Consider the following 21,324-nt stretch of genomic DNA (forward strand, 5'->3'; position numbering starts at 1 on the left):
TAACCGGAGACGAGAAGGAAAGGTGTGTCCTGAAGCGGTTTGTAAGCAGAGAGACGCAGCCCGAACATGCTGACATTCTGGCGTGACATTTACACGACGAGCCGACAGTGACGAATATATCAGTTTACCTGTTGCTGTGATTATTGAGTGATTACAAGATGATTCACTTACAATCAGAAGAAGAGCAAAGTAGATCAAGTCGTACGGGTGTTTTATAACTTTTAAAACAAGTAACCCTATAAACCGAACCCTTCTTCAGATTACTGTAATTAATCTGCAGGGTAGACGCCAACTGACTCATTACACTAATTTAAAGTTATAACGTCTGCAGCTCCCAGCTTGTTCCATCTAATTGCTTCGGCTTTACAGCTAACAATTTTAATGTTTAGTTTTAATCTCGTCATAAGAGCTCCAGCCACTTCACCCTGTCATGGCGAAGACAACTTGCTGAAGTTCAAGCCAGACATCAGAACCGGGATGAGGAGGATTGGAAAGACTTTGGATGTGGCATCCTTATTGGTGGTCTAAATATTTTAGCAATTTATGACCTAGTGAGATTTTTTTTTTTTTTTTTACATACAATTGACTAAAAGTTTACAAGGAGTGTTCCACAAAAGAAAAATAGAATAAATTGAGATTTTTTTTTTTGTGGAACATTCCTGGTTCATTGAAAACAGAAGGCAGAAAACCATCTCTACGACGACGACGACGAAAGATCACACCAGGTGACACTCCTGCCAGCTGAAACCAGAAAACCAAAACTAAAATTTAGACATGTTCACCAAAATTGGAGAATATTAAATTGGAAAATTGTTGCCCCGTCTAGAAGTGTCTTTATTTCAGCTGCCAAACGAAGTCGAATCATGATGTATTGTGGGCAAAGTGAAAGCACAAATAAGCATTCTTAAAATGTGTCCATGGAGATCTAACTAAAAAATTAAAAAAACACAACATCAGGATCTCAAACATGCAAACTGCAAATACAAAACAACAGAAGACAAAATGTCCAACTCACTTAGGTTGAAAATGATGTGATCGTTGCACTCCTCCTCGTTGGAACAGGAACAGATGAAAAACTTTGAGTCTTTGGCTTTTTTCTCTTTCATAATGCACTTTGTGTTGTTGTAATCGTCCAGGTACAGGCCGTACAGGGGAAGAGCTGGATCGTGACAAACCGTTTCAAATGTAACATTGTCGTCTTTCTTCCGCCTTGGAAAGAGAAAACAGAGACAGCAAAGCATATTGATTACCTGTGACCTATGACCTTAAAGAGTCTGAATGCCTTCGCAAACATCTTCACATCGTGTAAAAAAAAAAAAAAGCAAAAAAAGCTTGTGTCCCTGCTGGAAAGGGGCTGCGATGTTGTGCTAAATTTACCTTGTTGTCACTTTGTCTTTTCTTAAAAGGGAAAATTCATTTTGAAAATAATGAATAATGACGGACAGAGTTTTTATTTTTTGGTCCACTCTTTTTTTGCAGGATTGTTCTAATTCTGTCACACTGGAGGATTTTTGAGCCTATTTATCCCACAGTTTTTAAATTACATGTAAGTCCAGATTATGACTAAGCCACTACAAAACTCTAATTTTCTGCTGGAGCGGGGCGTCCAAAACTTTTACAGGCCATCGGCCCCCAAACATGGCCCCTCTGAGACAGTGCTTCAGAATATGTAAACATCACCTTTTTAATGTTTATTCCTCACTTTTATTCACTATTCAATAATTATTACTTTGGTTCAGCATAAACGTTGCCTCATACCTTCTGATTTTAGTTGGCCATGAATCCTGTGGATTATCATGTAAAAAGTAATGACTTTATTAATCTGGTGTTTTTGATATAATATATGACCTGATAATAAAACTTTTCCACCACAATCCCCTCTTTTAATTATAAGAACATGTGCAATATTTTATATTAGTCACACATTTACTTTATGCACTGCAGCTCTTAGGGGTTTTTCTGCTGGACAGTTCCTTCAATATTTTTCTTTGTGTCAGAAACTCACTTGTTCATTTCCTGTTTGCTGTGCTAGCTTGTGGATGACTGGCAGCCAATCATGAAAGATAAGCATGTCAAATAGCCTTTCAGGACATTATTTCATCTTATTTTTCACAATAATTGTTGAATAATACATTAGATTTTATTGAAAAACATATATAGATATGATTTTAAAAATGTATAGGATTCTATTTAATTTTTGCATTTTCCCTCCCATCTTCTTTCCAACTTTTAAAGGGAAGATGAGGCCCTTTTCATGGTTTATTTATGGTAAATTGTGAAAAGGTTTTCCTCGTCTTGATGCAGAAAAACACACTCTTACACCATCACTGTTCTTGTTCTGATGATCTTTGTTTTCTCTCGAAATGCTGTGTAGGTTTTATGCAAGAGAATACTGAAAGCTGGGCAGGAAACGATCTTCACCTGCCCTCGTAAAATGATGTTTGTCTCACTGTGTGGTAATGACAGCCTTGGAAACGGCATTAACGTCTTCCATAGTCCACACAAAAAGCTAATATTTCACAGATTCAGAAGAAACAAACTTAAGAAGCAATAATTGGTTTTTATATACCCAAAAAAAGTATTTATTTTCACCCTGAAGCCTCTGAATTTCTCTTTTATCCAGAGGATTTAGGACAATTTGCTGATTGTCCTAAATCAGCAAATTTAGGACAATTTGCTGATTGTCCTAAATCAGCAAATTTAGGACAAGCAGGTGTACAAACCAGCTGGTTTGCACACCTGCTGGTGTGCAAACCAGCAGGTGTGCAAACCTGCTGGTATAGGGTTAGGGTTAGGTGTGGGCAGGTGTGGGCAGGTGTGCTTCCTGCAGGAAGCAGGAAGCACACCTGCTTCCTGCTGCTTTGCACACCCAGAGTCAGATGTGAGGTCAGTATGAATACTGACCATTCATGCTGAATGGTCAGTATGAAAGCATACTGACCATTCAATTACCTCACATCTGACTCTGGGTGTGCAAAGCAGCAGGAAGCAGGTTTGTATTGGTGCTAAAAGCTTAAGGCCACGCTGGTGTTTCTCACTACATTGCCAGTGTAGCAGTCTTGATATGAGCTGAGGTTAGCAGAAAGCTAATGGTGCACGGATAGCAGCGCCTCTTTAAATTGTCCTTCAGAAATCACAAATCCAGAATCACTCAGCAGGAATTTAGACGGGCAATATGTAGATTTGTCCAGCTTGACTTTATTCCAAACTCGCTCTTTTGTAGAGCTCCTACATATTCCTTAAAAGTATGACATTTACTGTGCTGTGAAAAGTATCTTGACTCCTTACAGGATTCTCCTGTTTTTGCTTTTTGTCAGCTTTACATGCTTCGGATTCAAACATCAGAACATCAGATAAACTGAAAATCAGATCCCAAATGATGAGTTATCATGAAAACGGAGCTTACCAGATGCTGACACACACTTCGTTATATTCGGGGCAGATGGCGGTAATGTCACATTCCACCTTGCAGACTCCCCTACCGGGACAGTTGGTGGCCCGCAAATCACAAAACCTGCACAGCTGTCTTACAGGGATCGCGGAGGTATCTGAAATGAGAGGGAAGGAAAAAGGATGGAGAAAGTTGGATTGGTTACCAGATGACACACAAATAATAAATGACAACAGCATTCATGTTTTACAAGCAAAAACAAACAAACAAACAAAAAAAAGCAATGAAAATAAAAACGGTATTCGTCTTCAAGTGGAGTCATTCAAGAGAGCGAGAAGAAAATCCAAAATATTTCATCGCAGGGTGGCGGGCGCATTCTTTCAAGATTTTTGTTGATCTTGTCCGGACTTGACTTTGCCAGCAGGCACGTTCAGATCAGTCAGACAGACTGGATTGTGTGATGAGCGCCTGCGGGCTTGATAATCACCTAAGACCTGAGACAACTGCCAGACGGGTAAGTACAACAAACAGAGGAATAGCAAAGCCATCTGCTGGCTGGGAAGCCTTTAATTTGTCATTCCGATGAGTCGGCTCCCCCATTTAAATACGTGTTGTGCCAAGGAACTATTAAAAACAACAAAAGAATGTAATTGGTGATCGTGAGTGATTGGAGGAAGGAAGGGAAAATATGCATGTTTTTCCAAGACAAAAACATTAAAATAGCCTGATTTTTGGTCATCAAAAGACCTCTCATCCCTAAAAAATTAATTAATTAATAATCACTGCAATCGCAGGTAAAGATTTTTTTTTAAGCTTAGAATTATTTTCATCTTCTACTAAACTGGAGTAATCTCACAAAAAAAAATGTAGAAAAGCCCTTAATTTGAGTACTTTCAGAAAAAACTAAATGAGAAAATGTTTTTTTTTTCATTACTGCTGCCACAGTTAATGACAACTTATATAAGACAAGACTTTGGTATACTTTACTTTTAAAAAAAATGATCAGGCTTTTGAAGACTGCTAACCATGACTTCAATTTTAAAGTCCAATTTCGCTTCAAAACGAACAAGACAAGAGAACATGTCTTGGAGCAGTGGTTCCCAAACTTTTTCTTCTGCGCCCCCCCAGTGGTTTCCAAACATTTTCTGCGCCCCCCCTATGGATTACAAATGGCTGTCTGGTTGAAACGACGCGTGACGGAGGGGCAGGGGGGACATCGACTGTTTTGGGGGCAAAATGAATGTACGTAGCTGAAAATAGACACCAACATCGGTAGCCTACTTGTTAAGCTTAAGGTTCTGTATTGATATTAGCTAGTCATCTTTTAGCTAACATTACCTGCATCCAACAACTTTACTCGACTCAGTCGGTTAGTTTGGAGGGAAAAACTGTGAAAAGTTCTTTGCGTTTTGCTGGTTTGCTGCCGTGATTCTAACACAAACCTACGTAGCTCCGCACAGCAGCAGCAGGTCTCCTTCACAGGTGTAAACCCAGCGCGAGTAGCGCTCATGTTGCGTTTAAAGGCGGCTCGGAAAAACAGGTTACAACATGTTAACAACGGATTAAACAGTTTTAACTGATAAAAGTGACAGAGGACACAAATATGGGAAGTGTGGAAGCCCCTACTGTATCAAATTGACATAGGAATAAGAGAGAGTTGGCCATTCTAAGGTAAAAACCCAGCGCATACAGTGTTCATGTTTTTTTTTTGTTTGTTTTTTAACCAGACGGCTTCCCGCGCCCCCCCTGCAATGACACGGCGCCCCCCCTAGGGGGCGCGCCCCACAGTTTGGGAACCTCTGTCTTGGAAGATGTTTTTTAATCTTCATACAGCAGAAATTATCAACAAGAAAATAACTCCTGTATTTTCCACACTAGAAGTCGCACTGGATTATAAGGCGCACTGTTAATGGATGATCTGTTTTCGATCCTTTTCCATATATAAAGCACATCGGACTACAAGGCGCATTAAGCGAAACAAAAGAGTCAGATACGTCAGTCAGGCAAAGCACAGCACGTATTACTCGACGCTCCTGACTACGGGGCCGTAATGTGATGTACAGTAACTAAAATATTTTGACAGAGCGCCGTGAGCGTCTTGTACCGCACAGAAATCGCTTTGAGGTCAGTAGGCACATCCAGAATCAATCCACATTAATTCACTAGAGGGCGCTGTTTTACTCCAGAATTACGCAGTCCACATTGTAAGTGCGCTGACGTTTTTTGATATAAAGGCTTTTTTTAAAAAGTGTGCCTTATAGTTCAGAAAATATGGTACTTGCCTATAGTTGTCTATAACTTCAGTCAGAGCAAAAACAGAATATCCAGCCTCGTGACAAATGAATCCCTAAAGCTCACCATCAGCAAACTGCAGCTATTTGTTTAGTATGAGATTATGCTTCTAATTTAACATTTTCAGTTTGCTGTGCCAATGAAGGTCATGAGCAATATTTATATTGTGCTTCAATGACTTTCCCTTATTTTAGAATGTGATTTGGCATTTTGCAAAAATATTCATACCCTTTGTCACATTTTGTCAAATTACAGCTAGGAATTTAAATGTATTTTATTGGGCTATTACGGGATAGACCAACACGAAGAGGCGCATATTTGTGAAGTTGCAGGAAAATAAAATACTGCTTTCTAAACTTAGGTTTGAAAGCAACATGCCTTCAGGGGTTATGAGCAAACATGTGGAAGGAGCTGCTCTGGTGAGATGAAACCAACGTTTACACTTGTGTCCGCTTCATCCATCACTGTGTGGCTTGGCTCAGCTACAAAACAGGACGGGCCCAAACTTCAAAGAGCAATCACATCTGCATAGGAGATCACTGCGGCTGATCGTATGGCCAGTTTGGACTAGTACAAGTGGAGGGTCAGGAAAAGGGAAGCTAATATTTCTGCAGACCCCACACGTCCTGGACACAAACCGCTTAGACTTTTACCTTCACCTTCGTGCTACTACAGAGGATTATTTGCTAAAACCAGTCGCCACAGAAACCGTTTCTTCCCCCAGGCTGTTTCTCTAACGAACACATTAAACAGAAACCCTACATCTTGAGCAGTCAGCTGTGCAAAAATAGACATATTTGCACTATTAACACATATAAACATTAGCTGCACATTCACATTGTACACGTGTTTCCATTAATATTTTCTATGTTTAATTCATATGTAAGTTTATATATTTATACTTAATGTCTGTACACTCATTGGTGAAGCCATAGTCGAATGAATTGTTTGGCCACACAAATACAACCAACGAAGCCGATTCTGAAGAAGTCAAAATTTGACGAGTAGAGAAAAACTAAACCAGCACAAACACATATCAGGGAGGTGAACACTGCCATTGTGAAACAAGTTAGTGGCAGTTGAGTGAGTGGTTTTCTGTAGAAAAAATGAGGAAGCTTGTCAGAGCTGATTTGAACATGGATGAGGCTAAATACGGTGCAACACTGGAAGAAAATCTGTTGAAAAGTACTTGAGATTGGACTACACTATCCCCTTCGTATATGAAAAAAATGTTAAAAAAAAAAAAAAAAAAAAAGGAGCCAGAGCTCTTTGAGAAGTGATGGTAACGCTGGAAAATTGAGCAATTTTGCAAACAAGATTAAGCAAAAAAAAATTTCAGTCTGTAGATGAGCAAAGCTGATGGAATCAAACAGCAAAAGAGTCTATGCAGCTGTACTTGCAGCTGCAACTACAGCTGCATAGACTCATTGATGTTACTGTACTGACAAAATGAAGTACTGACTCAGGGGGCCACAATACTGCAACACTTCACTCTATTTGTGAAAAAATAAAATAAAATAAAATAAATGAAACAAGGCATTGTTTTCTTTCCAAATTACACACAACTGTACTTAATTTCATACGGTCAAAAATACGACACATCGAAATTTGGGGTTTTAACATTACAAAATGTAAAAGAAATGTTTAGCAGGTTACAGGTTAAAGGGCAATTAGTGAGAAAACAAGCCATGAAGAGAAGCTATATTACTTCCTATAGTCTGTGCTGGGAAGTAAGACGCATCGACAGACGATTTAAAAAGCAAAAGTCTGCGGCATGTGACTGCTCTGTCTGCTAAAGGAAATTCGCACCACCACACTACTTCAGCTATATCCTGACTCTGTGTACAGGAAACTATCTGCTCACGAACCAATGAATTCGATGCGCAGCCATACTGAGAATAAGTAGGTTTGTTTCCATCTACGTGCAGGTTTTTAAGAGCTCCATGTGAAGGTTGCAAAGCATACATGGCTGATCACATGACCAGATGTTTTTCAGGCTGGGAAGTGCAAGCGAAAGCATGCTTTTTGGCAGCCGAATGTCTTCACACCGATTTCAGAATATGCTCCTGAAACGTGGTACAAAAATCTCTCTGTGTCAGCTTAGCCACGCTGCAGGGTGGGCTTACGGTAAAAGAGCACAGCTTCTGCAAAAAAAAAAAAAAAAAAAAAGGGAAGAGCAGGAAAGTTTGCACTGAAATGCATCCTGACATCATGTTTTACAAAAAAAAAAAAACCTGTCTCAGGAAATTGCAGAGATATTTCTGAGCTCATCTCTACTGAACAAACTCCCAAAGTCAAAAAGCATCACTTGAACTCCAGACTAAACTAAATGACTTAGCAATTTAAATTTCTGCCCCGTGGGCTTCGAGAAGTGTTTTTTTTTTTTTTTTTTTAAGTGCATCAGCAACGAAAATGAAGGGGGGGATGAAAGCCCATTCCTGAGTAGTAGGAAGGTGGCTGAGCTCAAGTAATTATATCATTAGAGTAGCTCCTCTCAAAGAGCATGTCATTTTAACCCAGGAGGCGGGCTGTGGAAGGGATGAATGGTGGTAATTGTCACCTAGGGCTGCATATAATTGCAGAGTAGTGGGGGGAAAGGGGATTAGTAGCAGCCAGAGCTACTTGGTGCCGCTGGGACTGAGTCTGAGAGAGATGAAGGTAAAACTTCCTGGCAGCAGGGCGACTTGGTCAAAGATAAGACAGACAGGACGATGAGGAGGAGTAGAAAGGCTCCACAAACATTTCACTTGGTGTAACACTTGGGTGTAGTTGAGGAACCTAGCATGCGGTTAGGCAGCGTGAACTTTGGCACGTTAGGACGTTAGGTAATTTGGGACATGATGAGTAAAGAGAATTTCACCTTTGTCTTGAAAATTATATAGCAAATGTGAGCTTGGGAGCAGACTCCTAAAGCCACACGCTGTAGTGGATGACCTATCATGCAGAGGGCTGTGGCCAGCACAACAAGCTGGAGTATGTAACTTTTATAAAAATCTGTTTTTTTTTTACATATGTGTGAAAACTGCCACTATGTTATGACAGTATATTACAATACTGATAATCTGTGAAAATAAAATGAGTTAATCTGCCTTCTCCCAGTGTTAACTACATAAATCAATCAGAAATGACCAGTCAGAGCTGGAGGGAGGTCTTAGAGCTGTCAATCAAACTCGTGTATGTGCTGCTCACAGCTGGTTCACCAAACATGGAGCCCGTACTGACCGCTCAGGCTAGTTAGCATGGTCACTGTTGACAGATGAATGTCTTTCTTATAACGGTATGCCGTTTCTCCACCATTAGCACATTTAGCAGCATGTACAAGAGTATGATTGACAGCACGAAGACACTCCCCCTGGCTCTGATTAGTTGTTTTTGACAGAGATGGCAGTAGCAGCACTGGAAGGAGGTGGAGGATTTCACAGATTATCTGTCTCATAATATGCTTTCACGACATGGTGACAATTTTAACAAATATGTAAAAACTTTTTTTTTTTGTACATGTTACATACCCCCACATTCAGATATTTGGAAAATCAGATTTAGATCTTGTCCAAATTGCCAAAACTGATGATGAAATCCATTTTTGATGTACACACATACAACCTAATCAGAAGCTAAACAGTATTATTTATTTCTAAATAATACTGTGTAGTATTTAGAAAATACTACACAGAACTTTGAAGCACATGTGGACTCATTTACTGATTAGTAGAAGAAATAAGTAAAATAAAATATTATACTGTGTGTAACTGATAGCAACTTATTTTGAAGCATTTAAGTCAGGTTCAGATGTTTGACAAGTATTTCTGCTTGTCAAACTGTGATAGCAAAAGCTTTATTAAGTGAAATGATCTTTAAACATACTTAAAGCATGATTAGCCAAATTTAAACTATATATACTGTTTATTTTTCAGTAGGGTTGCTGTTCTCAGAATGTGGTACTTGGGTTTCCTTTAGTGGGGCTCAAAATAACTTCTGGTTATTTCCAAGGTAAACACAATCAAACTCACTGTGATGAAGTGAAGAGCAGTGAACCAGGAACAAACTCTCATGGCTTCTGATGCTGCGCTCTACTGATCTCTGAACGTGTCAATCTGGGAATCACATCAAACTGAACCTTGTCTCAGGGTTAAGTTGGAAAACCGGATAACGGATGTTCTCAGTGATAACTACTGTTTGTAATAAAAGCTAACAACAAATTTCACAAACCAACAAAGATGTTCTGAGCACTGCATGAACGTTTTTGCTGAAGGAGTTTGCATATTTCTGATTTACTGAGATACAAACAGTTTAATTTGAGAAATACAAAGTCTTTTTTTTATGAAAGTTTGGCTTTGTGGGACACCTCCTTTTGTCCCCCAATTGAAAATGATCATTTTAAGGACCTATCTGTTAATTTATCCAAGTTAGAAATTAGAAAGTTCAAAAGTTCAAAAATTCGACACACGATTGCAGCTCATCTTTCAACCAAACAAAGAGAGTCTGTTTTCCCTCATGTAACTTTTTTTTTTGTTGCTTTTTCTTATTTTTCTACAAAACTAGATAAGACTGAGGGAGCATCCAGGTCTGTTTTTCTTCTTGTAGTACATTTTGAACTGAAAAAATACACCCTTTGCTTTTTGAAAATCCAAACAAAAAATACATTGCTAAAAGTTCCCATTATTATTATTGATGCTATGAAGGTAAGCCATTCAAAACTGCAAAAAAATATCTATTTTGGTGCAGCTGTATTGAGGAACAATAACATCGATACAGAAGGCAACATGCTGGACCTCACAGTGGATGTTGTACATTTAAAATAAAAAAAATTATATATAAAAACAATTACAATTTTCAGTGTTTAAAGAAGCACACCAATCCCTGCTTTGTTTCCAGTTGTGCAGCTGTATAATCTCTAGTTTTAACCATTGTTTTCTTTAATTTAGGGAAACAATTGGGGCCCTGTACCTCTTAAAATTTAACCATTCCAATCCAACTTTATTACGGTATTTAAAATGTTTAAATAGCTCAAAGAGAAACAAAGTGATGCACAAAACTCCACGGTCCAAACTCTGACATACTAAAACATACAGAAACTTAAGGAGTGAAAATGGTTGATTTTATTGTTCAATATGTTTTAATGAACGTAAAAAGAATAATGTCATGCTACAACTAGCACATTCCCAGCTTCTGACCCGGAAAATGAGTGGAACAGACTCATAAGTATGTAAATAAATGACTCACATTAAAAACAAGGTCTAAGGTGGGTGAGAGTTCATTCATTATCGTTACCCAAAATAAGGCAATAAAATGAGCAGAAATAAGTTTATAGATGCTGCAGCCAGACATATCAAAGTATAGCCTAAAGCCATACTTTGATAGCCTAAAGACATTTTGCGAACGCGCGAGAGTGAGCAGAGTGTTTTCCGCCTTTAGGATGCATATCAACACAGCAAAACACTCCCACACTTGATGCTTCACACTGCCAATCAGCTGGATGAAAGAGGGTTACTGCACTGTTACACTGATTACAATAAAGACAATTCAACTGTTTGCAAATATTTTCCAATACAAATACAATGGACAGACAAGGCATATTAGCCCTATTGATAATATTGTTATGACTAATAATAATATTATTAGCTAGGAAAAATATGTTACAGCATAACTTGTACATTTCTACTTCAAAAGTTTGCATAAATGTCATGATAGTGGAAATTTATTAGTATCACAATGTGAGTATTTCATTCTGGACTGTAGTTGCAACTAATCTAAACTTGTCTACTAGCCATATCTATAAAACAAACCTCCCACCTTTTCACAGATCATTTGTAGATTTTTCTGTGGAACATAACTCCAGAGAATTCACAGAAACTTTCACAACTTGCAGATTTTATTATTATTATTATTTTTTTCCTTTTTTTTTGCATAAAATATCTAAAATATTTGAAAGAAATACAGCTTAGGAAGCTGAAATACACAGATACAGTACTACTTGACAGACTATTGACTGGTGTTTACACCCCAGAGCATAAGGAAGACTGTAGGTATTAGTTCCTGGAGTAGTGCTAAGATGGCTTCTGAGGTATATTTTCTGGTTAAATTATTAAAAAAGGGCAGTTATGGTGGTTTTCAGAGGGAGTTTAAACTACCAAGCAATTCGCTAGCAGCTGTGGTGACACACCGCGGGTCCACTGTGTGCATAAGGGGACTGCAGCACAGGCTCCCCAAACCCACCTTTGTGAACGCCACTGCTAAGGGATTTAAATACTCAAAAAAACGGTACCAAACGACCTTTCATTGTCGTGATTTTTATCTATTTAGGTCACACATATCAATTGCCACAATTATTTCTGCTATTTACTTTGATTATTCGGAGGCTGTCAAGACCGCAACTTTCGGAACCACCGATGAAACTGTCAAACCAAACGTGCTCCTCAAAACTAGCTTTGTCTCGTAAAATACTGTCAGTCACGTCTTCGTAAGGCAGTAAGACATTTTCCACACAAAATGAGACATCTTAAGGAGCTCAAATATTTGATTAGTTTTTAAAAGTCGATGACAGATTTGAGATCAGACAATAAATGTCCGAATTACGCTACCTTTGCGTTTACTTTATTTTCTCCGACTTAATTTACACGGTTGTAATAAAAGTCTGCATTAGGCACAGTGGACTGAACCTCTTTTTTTAAAAAAAAAAAATAATAATAAGGAAGTTCTTTGTTGAAACTCTGAGTCAACTCGCCCCTTGAACAAAGTTTTAATAAGTTTAACTCACTCGTCTCCACCGGCAGAAGCACAATACCGAACAGGACCGCTCCGCAGCAGAAAACGGAAAACCGAAGCAGCTCCATGTAGAACCGGACCACACGCCCCCTTTCTTTTTCATTAATTGAGCCTGGACAGAGGAGTTAAATATCCGAGTTTCTCTGGGATCCAGCCGCCTGTTGCTCCTCCACAAACCAGCGACTTCACAGCTCGGTGTAGAAGCAGAGTAAACACCAGGCAGGACTTGCCCTATATGACTCACAGTATGTGCGCCTTTCCTGAGACAGGAAATCTTCAGAGGGGCTGGACGGTTTTTTTTCTTCCCCCTCTCTCTCTTTCTCTCTCTCTCTCTCTCTTTCTCTCTCTCTCTTCTCCTTCTTCTTGTTCTTGTTCTTCTCAGTCATGCTTCTGTGGCTCACAGAGTTTTGAAGCATGTCATTAAGAAGCTCAGAGCCAGTAGAGCAAAGGCTTGAAATTACACGCTCCATACTTGCTTAATTAGAGACTTCACTTCTGGGCTACACACGTATATACAAACAGATTTACTTAAGAAAACTCATATTTTCATTTAAAGGTGTCGGTGAAATGGTCATTTTTAAACTCTGTAACAGGGTCACCCAAAGATACATAAGGCCCTGGGAAGATGGATATCAGAACCCAATTCCCGTTAAAGAGCTACACTTAGTTTTTTTGATTTAAAGTTCAAACCACATCTTAATATTTTGGATGGGAAGTCTATAAAACAATATGGCTATCGGAATTGAAATGGTGCTTTAAAGAATCTGTAATCAGTGGAAATAAGGCAATTAAAGTTTACCCACACAAAACAGACTTTCAAATAGAACCGCAGCCCAAATCTCCCTGAATAAAACTGTGAAATCTCCCTTTAGTTTGCCCTAAACTAAAGGGCAACCCTCCCTTCTGTCACCCCACAGACACTGAAAATGTTGAGATTTTGAATTATAGATAGTTAAATACATGTTAAACTTCTTAAAATAAAATAAAATAAAATAAAGCAGCCCTTTAATATTGTATCAACTCCGGCCAACATCAGCTTTCTGAATGTTTAACTTCCAGCTAAACATTAGAAAAAACTATTCTGGGTGCAACATCACTTTTTTCCCTTGTGATGCCCTGTGCTTAAAGCCACATTGTTCATATATAAAAACTACTAATGGATACAAATACAATGCTAACTGGAACCATGTCAAGTAAATGTGGTGGAAGTGTCTCTCTAGTGTTTGTGCAAACCACTGAATAAACTAACATGCAGTCTGTTTACATCAGTTTGGTCATACAACTGAACATCTTGCAAACTACGTCCCATCGTACTTCAAAATAAGAGCATAACATTTTTTTAAGTCAATTCTGCACTTTTTTCCTGATCGGTATTGGCCGATACTATACCTCAGATATCTGTGTAGGTGTTGGAAGTGAAAAAAGTGGATCGATGCACCCCGAGACATCTCGGAAATGTGCATCAAAAACTGCATGTTTGGTGCACAGTTACAAAGGAATAAACAGATAAGCAAAAGTTTAAATACGTAGTTATGAAAGGGAATGAGACACAAGTAAAAAAAGCAAGGAATCCTGCTGACTTGGAGTACGTACACTAGGCCAGAGGAGCGTGCTGCTTGGCATGCTCCTCTGGAAATTCTCCTGTTTCCTTCAAGGCCCACATAAGGAACAGGGTCCGTCTAACTCTCATTTGCTTTTGTTATTATAGTTGAGGACACACAGAGAGGAGTTTAGCGCCCCGGAACACTCAGAAATTACTCATCTGCTGCAGCTCTTCTCTGGCATGTTTTTGCTCTGCATGCTCGAGAAGTGACGTCAGGCTGGGGCTCTGACCCTGTGACCCCAAAGGCTTATGATTCTTTAGAAAAACCGTGATTGCTCCCTTAACTTCCTCTGTCATCAGCTGTTGGGTTACTTTTTAACATACATGCAGCAAAAAAACAACAACAAAAAAAAGTCATGTTGCCAAACTAAAAGAGGAGCTCTTGTTAGCATACTTGTGCATACTTTTATTTGTACAACTATACTTAAAAGACTTTTCTGAAAGGAAAGACTTTACTGGCCTCCGTTATTTTGTGTTCCCTCATTCTTGGCTCTCAGTCAGCGGGTGTGGAAAGTCGTGTTTATGTCTCGGTGTCTGTTTTAGACGTGTGCAGCCATTAGGTACTGCAAGGTGGACTTCAAGCCACAAGGTGGAGATCCGAAAGCATTTTAAGGCCAAAACAGGCCACAGACCTCAGCACATGTGAGGGTTTCAACATCCTGCTCAATGACCACAACATTCAAACAAAACTTCTGTATAAATATATACCTAACTTTACAGCTTTATCTGCTTCAGTTGAACAGGAAACCCCAGCAAAACCCCGGAAGGCTTATTTTAGTCCACGTGCCATTTTCTTTTACTTTCAGCTTCCTCCTCCTGCACAAGCTTCACAGAGATTTTTTTTTTTTTTTTTTTTTACCTTTGAGCTACTTATGCCTTACAGTGTTGCGCAAAACGCAGATAAACAAGAACCAGGCAAACATCCTGAGCGGTAATATGCTCAAAGCCGACGCCTTGTGTTCCTGTGAACTGCTTTGGTCAAGTTGGACAGCAAACAGAGTGACCCTTACAACAACTCTCCAGACGCATGCCTTCAGATAACACTGACAGCAAACAGGCGATTTCTGCTATTTTAATGATGCTAAGAGACGTCACTCCTCCAGCCCTCCCTCTTGGTGACACGATGAGACTGTTGGTAATTAAATTTGACATGGTTGCTCTATTTTTAGAGCCCCAAGACGACTTCGTTTGACTTTCTGTTTTTAATAACCCAGATAATCTCCTCTCCAGTTTCTTGACTGGACTTTGCTTCACCTTTTTCATACTTGTCCACCGTTTTCTACGAAAAGTTTTCCTTTCACTCAACTTTCCACTAATATCTTTGGATACAGCGATCCATCGAGAACCAGTGACTTTTAGTGGCCTGTTTGGTCGAGTGTGACTTTGACAACTGAGCTAAGCTGCAGTGAAAAGCAAATTGCTTTTCCCACATTGCAGCAGCTTTATTTACAAACAGCAAGAAGAACAGCAGCAACAAAATCCTCCTGCTGCACAAGAAGAGCAGCAGATGAAGGCAAATCAAGAGTTCACCAGCATGGCAGCTTTCATCTGAACAGATCCACTTTTACACAAGCAGATGAATCTATATTCAATCGACTTAGCTTCTCAAAACGCACTCGTGTTGCACACGCATGCGTCAGATTTAACCATTACATTCCTAATTTTTACACTTATAAAAGAAAGGGTGAAACACTTGATGTACAGAACTACAATTTGAAGATTATATGCAACAGCGTTGGATTATAAGCACCGAATGCAGCCCCACACAAAAAAAAGAACAAAGAGTTCAGCCATGTTAGGGGAAATACCTGTAAAGGGCCTGAACTTCGGTAGTGATTTATCTAGTCCAGAGATGGTGGATTTGTTTAGACACGCTGATGGTGGTAAGCTACATTGTGGCCACAGGAGCGAGGCTGCCGTACACGATACGTGGAGTATATACTTTATGTACTGCAGTGATGATGGTGGTGATGTTCAGAGAGCCAAATAAGCCTGAGATCTCGTCAGATCAAATTGTATTTTGCAGTAAATGACAAAGTAAGCTGCACAGGTGTGCTTGTGTTTACAAAACTGTAATCTGAAACAGATTATAATTGACTGCTCAACATGGTCTAGTGTAGATCACATACTGACTGTTGATAATTACCCCACAGAACCCTCTTTAAAATCCTCTGCTATCCCAGTGAAAGCCACCCTGATGGAAAGCATCTATTGAAAATTTTCCACTCAAATCTTATTAGTCTTATATCTTAAATTTGTATCCAATCAAACCCAGATAATATAAAATGTGAATTACAGAGTTTTGCTTGGCATGTTGTGTCTTAAAAACAAGACAATCGGTGGTGTTACGAGACAAAATGCTCTTGTTCCTGTAAGGTGTGTGCTTGTATCACATAAATATAGTTGCTTTTTATCGTGTGTGTTGTTGCAGGCCCATCTTTGCCCTCACTGATGCTTCTCCTCTAATATGTCAATCTGAAAAGTGAACCTGCCTCAGGATGTGCCTCCACAATCCTTCAAAACTTACTTCTGCCCCGGAGAGCTTAAGTTAGCTCTCATGGCGTTAGAGTCAAACTGTTCAAGACACGGTGTAGTGTACGGCTTTCGGGGTCGTCTAAGGACTGAAGATGAGTAAAGACAGCACAAAACAACAGTGTGGAAACTGAAAGGTGAAATCAAGCTGGGAGAGGAGTAGAGTGGAAGCTGAGCTGAGCACATCTCATCTGGTGTAGCTTCTGCAGCAGTAATTGGCTCTGTCAGGATGTGTAAATCTTTTGAGACCTTCACACTGCAGATCTCTGGAAGGATGTGGGCTGCCTGTCTGTCTCTATACAGTCACAACATAAACTGAATTCAGAGCCGAATGGTTAGGACAGAATTTAGGAAAGATGTATTTATTGTATTTTAGAAATTGGTTGTAAGAGTTTGCCTCACCTGAACTGTGTTGATCAACACACTTTGCTAAAGATAAAAACACTTTTCATTGACCTAACGCATCAGATCATACTTTGTTTCTGTCACTGAATCTGACTGAATCCTCTCTCAGTTTTTCTGAGCTGACCAAGCTTCTTTGTTCGTTTTACAACCGCTTTGAACGACATACACGCCGACATCCTACACGCTGCTTTGTAATATACCAAAAACGACTCCGTTTATCGGAGTTCATGCTGCGAAAGCCATCTACAAGACATTTTACTGCACTCAAACATGTGTGAAATGCATCTCAGCGTTGCGTGCATGCAACCGTCGTCTTAAAGCCACAAAGCCACAGAAATGCTATGATTTCCTCAAATATGATAAACAGAGTAGTGATGAATAACATCTTACTTTGAATGTTGTTGCATGCAGCCTGCCACAAATTCCTAACGTATGACTTCAGGATTTCATAGAATTAACTTTGTGTCCATTGCTGGGCAAACACCCAGCACACTAACACTACTACCACACACACACACACACACACACACACACACACACACACATCCCCGTTTAATAAACTGGTACAGCTATTTTAGTGCCACAACAGCCTTTCTATCTCTTTTCCCCATCGCTCGTCTGCTTGGATTAGATGGAGACAAAGGGAAAGCAGGATTTGCCCTCAAAACTTCACAGACCAGCAACCTTTGATATCAAAACTAATGGCTATTGTTCTCAGAAAGAGTATAAATAGGTGTTCAAAACTGTGCCAAGGTTGTTTTAGAGCGATTCCACCGCAAGAGAAGGCAAACATTCGATCAAATGCCGCAACATGCACCCCACTCCTTGTGCGTCCACAGAGCTTATTGATACAGGAGGCAAAAACATGTCTTTAGCTGTAAGCATACCAAGAAACTTCCTCCATCACTTTGAAAATGGTCACAAATCCAAGGTTTTGAACGGAGCATAAGTTCACAGGGCTTTACCACAGTGAAGATCGTCCTGCTGTTTGCGCTCAGCCTGCAACTACTTCTGTGGTTCAGCAGAGCAGAGAGAAGATGACGAAGATTACGGCCGTGCAATTCACCGAGCCCAGATTACAGAGAGCAATCTGGGTTCTCTTCCAGCGAGGGGGGAAGATTTAACTGGCCTGGCCCCCCAATAAATACTTCAATATGGCTCACTTAAAGTGGCCGAGGACACAGTCACACTTTAGAGTAATGAAGCTGTCTGATGTTGAGGGGGAATAAATGTAGTAAATCACAGGATTTCATGCATGCTAAAAAGAGAACAGTGATCCCTGCACTAATGAAGCCTGTGTGGGTGGATACCTCATCACATCACAAATGTTTGGCAGTCGCACAGAAACACGGAGGTGTGGAAAGTAGCAGCCCGATCTCACATTGTGATACGGAGGAGAAAATGTATACAAACCCATTTTGCAAATGTACACACAAGTTGGAGACGATGCTTACAGTGTTATTTGCAAATGAGTCCGTTCTTGTGAGAGAGAATAACTTTCCAAAGCTTTTGAAACATTGTTGGCGTATCGAGCAGTCTCTCTCTCTCTTTTTTTTTTATGGGCCCAAATGTAAGAAAATGTAAAGCATCATCAACATCCTGTTACCTGTGTGCCTCATTTGTTTCTTCTGGTCTCCTGCCATTACATACAGCGGTCAAAATTAATACAGTCCAACATGACTGACTTGTTCCTGATAGAATTGGCTTTGCTGGAATGTGTAGTGGAGTAATAGAAAACCAGCAGGATGAGCAGTCTTGACATGCATGATGCAGACTTTGTAAATGAGTCGGTTATTAAAAGGAACGTGTTCAGGAAGGATCATCCCAGTGTTAAACCAATCGAAACTCGTCACGTTTATTGTAAAAACGCACATCTTTTTTTTATGTTGGTCATCAACTATTCTGCTTGAAAATCAGTGAAAACAGTGATCAGATATTAGGAAAAAGTTGACTGGAGAAGAGACAGCATATAAAGATGTGTAGAAAATGGTGGACTGCTCAGCTTAAACAAGCAGTAATGGTTTAAAGTGAAAACCAAAACCAGAAAGACAAAAGAAAAAAAAAAACTATTTTGAAAGAACTCCGATTCAGTCAATGAAGGTTCATAGTTACTGGTCAGTAATTTAACAATTACAAAATGTGTAAGTGGAACCAAGTAATCGGCAAAAAGCTCCTGCAAAGTCCCATTGTTGAATAGAACAGTCCTAAGGTTTCTTTTTCTGCACCATATTATAGTTTTAGTAATTTAATCATAAGTAAATTGGCATTTAACTGAGAGAAAACAGAAAACATTGATAATGTGACATATAAGGCAATACAATGTAAAGTTTATCTGTTCACTTAAACTAAAGCTACACAATTTCAGATAATTTTTACATTTATATTTTTCTTCTGTTTTAAAGAAAACAATTTTATTCTTTTTTTATGTTTCGATTGTGTTGTCTTTTACTGTCATTCATTTATTTATTTAATCCTTGCATACACAACCAATCAACAGCGAATCAAGGCTGTTAAAAATGTTTTTGGACAAGTAAAAAAACAAACAAAGTTTTGCCTTAAAACCACTGCAGCTTTCACACACCTGCACCATTTTCTACATAAAGGAACCTGATGTAACATTATGCAGAAACTCCCAAAGTGCTGATTTTTGCAGTCTTGACTGAGGAACATCAAATGTGTCTCGCACACTTTAAAAGGTGTAACCAGACTCAATGTTTTATAAAATCTACTGTATTTCTTCACTTAATACCTCAATATTAGTCTACCAATGTGTGTTCCCAGTGAGATAACCAGTGAGTCAGCAGTCAAAGCTTTATGGTCCTTTGGGCATGGCTGCTTTTTGGATAGTCACATCCAGCGATAAGCAGGAATAACGATGTCGTTTCACCATCTACAAATAATTAGTCAGCCAGGCTGAAGCTTACAGATGGGGGATAATAAAAAAAGATTCAGATCTGATGCAATACCATAGGCTGCGCTCCAAAACACGTCCACAGAGCGGGAGCCCACTGATCACGGTTTCCAAAGAAACCCACTTCAATAAACACTCAACATCAGAGATGTCTGAAGGGTGGGTCCTCCTGGGCTTTCCTAGCCGTGCATGTGTGCTTACAAATATCTGCAGATCCCTTCATTGAGACCAAAGTTTCATCTGCGCGCTTCCCATGGGAAAAGGCTGAGCCGAGACGGAGATGAAACGACATCTTAGACGAACAAAGTCTCCACAGGATAAATAGAAACAGAAAATAGTTTAATGTCTCAGAGACTCCTTTTACTGAGAAGATCCTTATTTTGGCTTTTACTTATTTATCCCTTTACCAAAAGGTGTTACACAAATAGGGTCCATGCTAATTTTGCATAGAGATGAAGAGCTTGTGTTTTTTGTAAATTACAGTGTCTTAACTACTTAAAAACGACGAGCAGAAATGGCTGGCTTTGACACGTTTTTCCCAGCAAACACCTTTTCTGTCGTGCCGCTGCTACCTTTGATCTCAGCCAAACAGATGCATGAGTTAGTGGCTGAGAACTTGCAATGTGAATAGGGTGCAGCTCCATGAGCCCCACTGCCACCCCCCCCACTCTGCAACACTTCCCCTCACCAGCGGGCCGAGTGGACGGGGCTGCTGGATACGCGCTGGGTGTGCCAGCACAGGAAGCAGCGCTCATCCTGTGCCACCTTCTGCTCTTGTTGCAGGCAGGAAATACCAACATTAGCCGACACTGATAAGAGCGGAGAGCTGAACCGTGGCCACGTGGTGAACACTGCAGGACAGCAGCAGAAGCATATATTCTGCGTTTATGCAGGTACGACAGGGAGGAAGAGAGAGATTTACACAGCTGGCTATGTGACCAACACTGGTAACACTATACTTTTTACAACCAGCGCAGGCGGAGAAGAAAAGCTGGAAGTCTGGGACTCTGTAAGTGGGGTTTATGCAGGGTGACTTTGCAAAGTGTTCATATCCTTTGAAATTTTACACATTTTGTCAGAATTATATTCCGACATGTCAAAAAAAAAAAATACATGGATCTATTACTTTTAAGAATTTATGGATCAACTCCTGTGAATCCAAGACTTTAAAACAATCTGTGCTCATTTCTTCCAGCTCAGGATTGAAGGGACTGGAGGAGCTGCAGTGGATCCCCATCAGGCCAGAGTTTGGCTTCACCCTGGAAAAGGTTGTTGGTTGATGACATTACAGAAAAAAAAAACAAGAAAAAAAAAAAAAAAAAAACAGAAATGAAGCAGTTAACTCTTGACGGCTGAGGTGAACTTTATGAAATCGCATTTAAAAAAAAAAAATGTGTAAATGTGAAACTGATGCCTTTGCCCTGA

General features: G+C 39.6%; 1 protein-coding gene across 1 annotated transcript in view; it reads right to left on the minus strand.

Annotated features, from left to right (window-relative positions):
* LOC106960810 (TGF-beta receptor type-2-like) overlaps window positions 1-12,710 on the minus strand; it is a 33,246-nt gene extending 20,536 nt beyond the window's left edge. The window contains exons 1-3 of the mRNA XM_015054150.1: window positions 12,441-12,710; window positions 3,407-3,548; window positions 1,016-1,209 (exon numbers count right to left, since the gene is read on the minus strand). Of these exons, the coding sequence (XP_014909636.1) occupies window positions 1,016-1,209; window positions 3,407-3,548; window positions 12,441-12,516 (412 nt within the window). The 5' untranslated portion in view covers window positions 12,517-12,710. The remainder of the gene's footprint in view (window positions 1-1,015; window positions 1,210-3,406; window positions 3,549-12,440) is intronic.
* Between the last annotated feature and the right edge of the window lie 8,614 nt (window positions 12,711-21,324).

The sequence above is a fragment of the Poecilia latipinna genome, unplaced genomic scaffold, assembly GCF_001443285.1.
Source record: "Poecilia latipinna isolate Pla-1442-1.1 unplaced genomic scaffold, P_latipinna-1.0 Scaffold1231, whole genome shotgun sequence".
NCBI classification, from domain to species: domain Eukaryota; kingdom Metazoa; phylum Chordata; class Actinopteri; order Cyprinodontiformes; family Poeciliidae; genus Poecilia; species Poecilia latipinna.